Raw genomic sequence first — 7,856 nt, 5'->3', positions numbered from 1 at the left:
GCCCGGGAGCAGGACAAGGAGATCTCCGTGCGGGAGGTGAGCGCGGCCGCCCGGCTCCGTCCGCTCTCCCGAAGGGCGGAGGATTGCCCGGTCGCGCGGCGAGCGCCGTGCCGCGGTCCTTCGTGCCGCGCCGGAGACGAGAGGCGCGGAACCAGCCCTCCTCGTGCTTCTGCCCCTCCAGGCCCGGCTGGAAAACATCAAGGTGAAGCTTGAGGTCCGAAACCTCGAGAGCGGCCTGAGAGCCCACGGAGAAACGCTGAAAGGCCGCCACTTCGCGGAGCTCAATCACATGAAGAAAGAGAACCAGAAGCTCAACGAAAAGCTGGACGGCCTCAACGACGAGGTCCTGAAGCTGAAAAAGAAGGTAGCTAACGCAGAACGGATCCTCGGCCACGTCAGGGAGAAACTGCAGGTTGTGGAAGCTGAGAACCGAGGCCGGAAGGCTGAGCTGAGAGACATCGTGAGCGTCCTGCTGCAGAAGAAAGACACCCTGAGCAAGAGCAAGCAGGATAGAGACAGGCTGAGGGCACGCAATGTGAAACTGCAGCAGCAACGCGGGCTGCTTGGAGAGGAGATGCTGCTGCGGGACTTTGAGGAGAAGGTGAACACCATGGAGTTGTTACAACGGCAGCTGGAAGCACTGAAACATCACCACGCCAGTCTGATCCTCAAACAGGGGGAAATTCAGAAAAAAATGAGAGATGCCAATTCATTTCTACCTTGAGGATGAAAATAAAGCATAGAAAAGATATAAACCACAGAGTTGTCTGTAATGGTCATTTTTTAACACGCTTCTTTTTGGGGAAGGTATTACGTGTGCTCCTGAAAAAGACTTGTGTATGACGTACCAGTGTGATGCCTTAGGAGATCACTGTACCCATTTCTGAACGAAGCCACCTACACGTATCTCCTATTAAAAACAGTGCACAAGAAGAGCACAGCCAAAAGCCTACGCTTCTAGAACACCATCTCAAGCGCTGAGTCCTGCGAGGCCATGGCAATAGCGTTTAAGCAGAGCACCCAGAGCTCTAATTCATACCCTGACTCTGGCAACCCCCTTCCCGGTTCTTACAATTCAGTAACGACTTCATCTGTACAACCACCACAGGTGCCTTCCGGACAGGTCCTAGGAGATGAAGAATTTACTCTAGGGGTTAGCATTCATAGATGTGGCTGAGGAGGAACAGGAGGTATTCACAGCAAACCTGACCTGCATACAGCCAACTTACTACAGAAGCACTCAATCCCTCACTCATTCTGTCAACAGAACTGGCTGCAAAATCTGCTATGTTAGTGTACGAGATGAAAGGTTTACTACTTCAAATACATATATTAAACTTCTATCCCAAACTAGAGTTTTAAGACTCGCCTTTTAGCGGGCTCTACGTGGTGTGTGATGAGGTACAGAGTAGCATCACCCAACCACAGCTTCAGCCCCTTTGCACTGTTCAAAGACACGTCAGAATTGCAGAACAAGGAAAAGAGGGGGGAGGGAGGGAGAAACTGTTACACAGGGCTGATCATACAGCTCAGACAGCTTTAGCAGACAGGAAGCAGCTTCCACTTTCAAAGCAGTGTATTCTTCAAATTCCCACACGGCTCATGGAAAAAGAGGCAAAAAGAGCAGCTCTTGCTGCTGCTAGAGTAGCATCATTGCTGACTCAGGCATGGGATGGTGATGTCATGAATACAGAAACAGTTGTGTCCTACTAAGTGCAATGTATCTCCAGTAGCTCACAATCTCTATTCATGAAAATAGACTGCACAATTCACAACATACAACAGTAAATGTACCTCTGGCTGCTGCTGGACTGTGAAAACAGACGAGTGCCAACGACTTATTATGCTTCGTGGACCAAGACACTGTAAGTCAGGACTTCCACCACAACCCACGTCAGCAGATGTGAGATTTTCTCTCGATCCAAGGGTGGTTTCTGCACAAGTTGAGAAGCCTTCTGGTGTTCCACAAAACTGTTTTAATAAATAACAGTGGATGATGAGCAGCAGAGAGGCTGCTCAACAAAAAGCATGTGTGCATGAAGCAAGTGTGTCACTGAATTTCTCCACATGGAAAAAATGGCACCCACTGACATTCATCCACACTCGCTGAGCGTTTCTGGAGACCAAACAGCAGAAGAAGATACTTAACCTTTCAGTTTCTCAATTGCACTGACAGCAGGTGAGTAAGGTAACTTTACATGACTTTATTTAATAAAACCATATATTTACAGTTGAAAAAAGTTCCAGTTTGATACACGTATCTAAACAAAACCAACAGATAACTACATAAAAACAATTTAAACATGATGTACAGAGGATGTATCAACAGTTCTCTATGTGTCTAGTTTTTAAAACATTCAAAAATGAGCTGTTAGAAGGTACCTTTCCAAATGAAACTGAATTTCTGAATGAAACACGTTGATGACTGATTGCTGACAGCAGTTGCAAAACGGCTTTGCAATAAAGTGCGGGTTGTACAAAATTCCAAACCTGGTGGCAATGTTCTGGTTTCTCTGATCCGCTGTATGTACAGTGACAGTGGCAAACCTGTGGTGTATTGCAGCATTTTTTTTTCCTTAAACCCGTGAAGAAAAAAAAGTCTGCTGTGATGGGGACACTTCAATGAGAGAACACCTCATGCATGATGTTACAGATACCCTTGAGCACCTGAACAGTAACGCTGTCAGAATTTTTTATGCAATCCCTGAATTGATTACAGAAACTTTCCTTAATAATGAAGAGATTTGGTGTGCCGCAAGAAACTTACGAAGCTTGGTGGCAAGTTATTCTAAACCACTACAACTCATCTCTGTTCATATCAAAATTCAAGTGTAATCTTCAAATCAAGTTACTGAGAAGTTGGAACAATTGCATCTTTAGGCAGGTCATTTTTTTTTCCAAATGCATTTTGTTTGAAAATAAACTGTGCAAAGCTCCTCCTTATTGCATTGCTTTTCTTCATTAAAGAACATACCTTATATACACAAAGAAATCATCTAGAAAATATATACATCTCCTAAGAACAGAAAGATCGAATCACAGACCAAAATAATTACATTTGCAAGTAACAAACAGTGCACAAGTGTTGCAGCAGGCCTTTTCTCACAACTATGCCTATTTTCACTGTTACATTCAACGTGTTTTTGAGAAGAAAACAGGCTGCAGATGGCTGAGACAAATACCCAGTGGCTCAAGAACGCATTCCAACCAGACAGGTGAGCCACACTGACAACTTGCTTTGAACAGAAATATGCACCTAGTTACAACGCAGACCCAACTCACAAAGCCAGTTACGGTACCACCTACAAAGTATACCAGGGAGAGTTGTCTGTGTGTTTAATAGATCATTTAAAAGCACAGTGCAAATGTTGCAGATGTTAGGCCTCTCATGCCCTTCATGAAAAGGCATATTTGCTATTGTATTAGGAAAAGTACTTACTGACCTTCCAGCTTTCTATTGCACTTCAAAGCAACGTGGCATGCAAGTACCAGTCTATACACACGCACAAATCTTGGGAGAATTAATATGTTTTCAATGTCAGCATCCTGATGTCTGTTTTCAGTAAGTGATGACTTAAAGAAGTCTTCTGGAGAAATTCAGATGGCCAACCGAAAAAAACACATCTATTATGCCAGGTACACAGAGTGGACAGGAAAAAAGGCCAACGAGGTAACAGACTTGCAAGCTGCATTTGCATTACATATATTCCAAAGTGATTGTGAATCTTAAAAGACTTACCAAGAAATCTTCCTTTCCCTCTTTATAAAATTACAGTCAAAGTATCACTTGTAGAAACAATGTCTGTAATAAAGGACAGTAATTTGATTGTGTCCCACAGTCCTTACACTGTATGCTGAGTTAAGCAGTGTGCAACTTTTTTTTTTTAACATCTATCAGTGCCAAAAACTCAGCACAAAACAGAATGAAAAACTCTGGGAAGCCTATGGCCTTATAGCTAAAGGATTTAGTAATAATTCCTGCTTAGAGTTAATGAATATTGTTACAGTTAGTTTCCCTTTTCAGTGGTAATAATTATTTATAAAACATAATTTATGCTCTACACTCACCATTCTTGTAAACCAGAGGCACCTAATGCTTTACAGTTCAACATTCATCTGAATGCAGAGGGAATCTAACCTGTATAACAACTGAGCAATGGCCATCTGCTCTCTCTGTAACTTGCTCACATGGCTGGATAAAATGCCAGGAAATGACAGCCTGAACTTGTCCTGATAGTATTTGGCATATTTCCCAGTAAACTTCTTTCCCTCGTTACTTAATCAAATTCAATTCCACGTGCTTTTCCACTGTGGTAGCAGCAGCTTCAAGAGCTCCTCACAGGCTTTTCTTTTCAGCAGCAATGATGGCTTATGTAACTTCTACCCCACACCCTTCCTCCTCAGTTTTGCCAGTGAGCAGAGCTGGGTTTAAAACAGCTGTACAAATTCCTTTTAACCATTTCTCAATTTTTCTGCTCAGCCCAGTTTTATGAGCACAACTGGACAGATGGCACAGAAGCCAGTAGCTGGGAGGCGAGGCCCTGAAATGGCACTGCCCCACAAGAGACACAGAAGCATCCATTTAGTACTATGTGACCCTGGGTTGAAACGGGGGAAAAGAGAACAGCTGGGAAATAATGCCAGCTTAATACTATACCCACTCCTGCTGAGTTTGCCATCTAGCCAAATGAATGGAACTTTAGCTATATATACTCAGACAGAAATGTGGATTTCCAAGGCATCTTGAAGAATAATTGGTTTTATACTGCTAGTGTGATTTCTCTTCCAAGTGTACTTTCTTGACTCTTTTTTCTTAAAGAATGGAATGTAGTTCTACGTCTACATGATTTCTTTGGTAAATGGGACCCACGGCCTATAAAACAAAAAGCATTTCTAAAAGAATGGTCCTTACATCATTTAAATTCCAGCACCAGTTATTTAAAATCCAGATCCAGTTAGTGGGCATGGGAAGTGTATAGCCTGCCTAAGAACAGAACTAGGGAATGGCTTTCAAAGCAACTGACATCGCTGAATGCCCGGTATTATAAAACATCAGTGAGAAATAATAAAGAAATCTTAATATAGTTTGGTTTAACTGCCCTCATCAAACATACGAATGTGTATTGCTGTCCACAGCAAGCACTTGCTCCACTAGAAGTTTAAGGCTACGCCTTGGTTTCACTTATAAAGGTGACTCTCCCAGTTTCCTTCCCTTTTTTTTTTCCTCCTCTCTCTCCCCTTTAAGGCTGTCTGACTACTGAACAGAACTCTGAAGTAACGCTTTGATTTGCAGGTCGTACATATCAAATACTTTTGCCACTTTACATCCTTTTCCTGCGTGTCACTGGAGGCAGCCAGAGTTAATGTTTAAGTGAAGGACTTCCCTTCTCCATTTCCCGGTTATCCTTCTGCAGAGCAGCCAGTATCTGGACATGTACAGAAATGACAGAGAAAAAGATATTAGATTTTAAAAGCGACTCAATAAACCGTTGTCCAAAGACCTTCCTCTTTGAGATGCTTTGAGCAATACTTTTTAAACTATTAAATATAGTTACTTTATCTAAATTGAGAACCTTTCCCAGTGCACAAGACTTCTTCCTTAAGCCCTCATGGCACAGTAAATACAAATTGATTTAAATAAAGGTTTAAGCTCAGTTAACCTCCACACACATATTTTTGAAGCCTGAATATGGGATTTTTACCCAGATTAGAGATATCTGGTACAATTAAAAGCAGCTTCCCGAGGGGATGTCATCATTCTTAGGATAAATAAACTGTCTAAAACCATGGCAAGTGAGCAGCCTGCTCAGAATTATTACCATGGTACTGACTGGGATTTGCCTAGCACTGCTGCTGCCCTAGATCTGTTTACATCAGTGTTACGTTAAAATCAGCATTTGTCTTCAGATGGAAAACTTTCATTCTCCACTGGCTGATGGACAATTTTGTTTGGTAGAGGGCACACTGATACCCACTTTCTCATGCTGCTGAAGCAGTATGTACTCTCTACCTTCTGGTTACACTTCACTGAAGTACAGCAGCATCCCCAAGAAGTGTCCAGGAACTGAATGCCCTTAGGGACATTTCTTTTCAAGGATCTGCAACTTCGACCAATTTTAAACAAGCTTCTGCCCAACAGAATTAACTAAATCTAAATCACTCATATGGCAATCACATGACACTGCCTGTTCTTCAAAAGCAAAATCACCCACATTATCACAACAAGGGTGTTCAATCCAGGTATGAACAGAGCTGCTGCTAGCTGGCTGGCTGTTCAAAGAGTCCTGGAATTGGAGAAACTACAGCAAGTTTATGAGATTTTGTTGTGCCATAGTAACAATATCCTTCATGGAAAAAAGTCAGCCTTTTCAACAAATCTGAGAATGACACCAAAATCTGGCCCAGAAAAGCATTTCACGAATACCTCAAGGCTGCTAAGAGAGAGCTTGAAATTGCAGAAATGCTAGGACAACAGCTAAATCTGTTCTACTATCTCTTTTTCTCTGCTGCTGATGACAAAGCAGTGACAGTAACAACTGTCACTCAAATTTCAGGCTAAGAACGTACTGGCACAAAAACCTGCTGTTTTTTGTGGGTAATTCCAGATAAAAAAAAAAAGAACTCGTGGACACTGTGGAGGTTGATGGTCCTGCTTGTGGCAGAGGGTTTTGAATTTGATGATCCTTAGTGTCCTTTCCAACTCAAACCATTCTATGATTTTATGACATTGTGTTAACCACGCTTCCTGTCATCAGAAGTGCCGTGGTTGTAATTTAGTTACGCATCTTTCAGTCTTTAGGTTCTTGATCAGACTGTCAGAGCGACCTACAGAAAATGGAGTAAGATGGAAAATACCACCAACCTGTCTGATGAGGGAACCAGGATTTTGGGAACCAGACTAATCAGCAACTCGGAACGTTTTAGATGTGGTCCCTCATACATAATCTCTAGACAGCACCATTCCAGAATGTGACCCACAGGATATCAGCCCCGTAATTACCACAGTACAGCAAGGCAAAAGGTTCAGAGTGCTTTTCTGAGTACTGATTATATCTACTGCTGCAACGTGACTTCTTAGTTCTACACAGTCGTATATAGTCCTGCAAAGTTATTGTAGCTCAAAGTATGCTGCTTACTTATGCAGTACAGTTACCAAACAAGTCGATGCTAAAGATGAGACAAAATTAACTTTTTTTCTAAGCTGAAGAGCATTTGGCATTCTCTGGAAAGTAGAGCCATTGCTCAGTCCACCTCAGAGTTTACCTCATGCTGTGCATCCATCACACTTAGCATTCCTTTTGCTAATTTAAAAAAGCATCTCTCTACAAAACACAAATGGATACTACAGTATCTCTCTACAAAACACAAATGGATACTACAGTATAGTATCTAGTTTCTACTGTAATCGTCTCAGTCAAAAAGAATTATCTTGCTAAGGAGTACTGCAACTGCTGAAGGATTTTTTCAACATACTGTGCTTTTTCACATTACCTGCACACTACCAAAAGCCTGCTCCTCAAAAAAGCAAAATTCAGGACTTTGAGTCCAAACTCATCTCGTGAACTTTGTACAGACTGAACAAAGGTAGAGACTACCATAGTCAGCATCTTAGAAAAAGGAAACAAAATCCCATACACTCTTTTCTCTTGGTACTGATTCTATGTTAGTTCCAACAGTGGCACCTCAGCTCTTAGTATGTATGGGATGCAAGTAAACTCATAGCCTCTACCCACCACTGACCTAGAAAAAGATGACAGGCTAGAGAGGGAAGAGGCCTTCTTTATGGAAACTTACTCAGTAACGGAGATACGTAGTGAAGAAAGGCAGCTGGTGCAGAAGTCAATGAGGTAGGTAAG

General features: G+C 42.3%; 2 protein-coding genes across 3 annotated transcripts in view; one reads left to right on the top strand and one right to left on the bottom strand.

The window, feature by feature from the left end:
• CCDC96 (coiled-coil domain containing 96) lies at window positions 1-795 on the top strand (the record flags this gene model as incomplete). The annotated part of the gene is made up of 2 exons (XM_010710387.3): window positions 1-36; window positions 182-795. Coding segments are annotated over 2 exons (579 nt in total), but the record flags the coding sequence as incomplete, so codon positions are not given.
• Window positions 796-2,184: 1,389 nt separating this feature from the next.
• LOC100550851 (TBC1 domain family member 14) overlaps window positions 2,185-7,856 on the bottom strand; it is a 30,900-nt gene continuing 25,228 nt past the window's right edge. For both annotated transcript variants that reach the window (XM_010710388.2, XM_019614956.2), the window contains one exon: window positions 2,185-5,426. In XM_010710388.2, coding sequence (XP_010708690.1) covers window positions 5,361-5,426 — 66 coding nt within the window. In that variant the 3' untranslated portion in view covers window positions 2,185-5,360. The remainder of the gene's footprint in view (window positions 5,427-7,856) is intronic.

This window comes from Meleagris gallopavo, chromosome 4, assembly GCF_000146605.3.
Source record: "Meleagris gallopavo isolate NT-WF06-2002-E0010 breed Aviagen turkey brand Nicholas breeding stock chromosome 4, Turkey_5.1, whole genome shotgun sequence".
Classification (NCBI taxonomy): Eukaryota; Metazoa; Chordata; class Aves; order Galliformes; family Phasianidae; genus Meleagris; species Meleagris gallopavo.
This window is presented reverse-complemented; position numbering and strand designations above follow the sequence as displayed.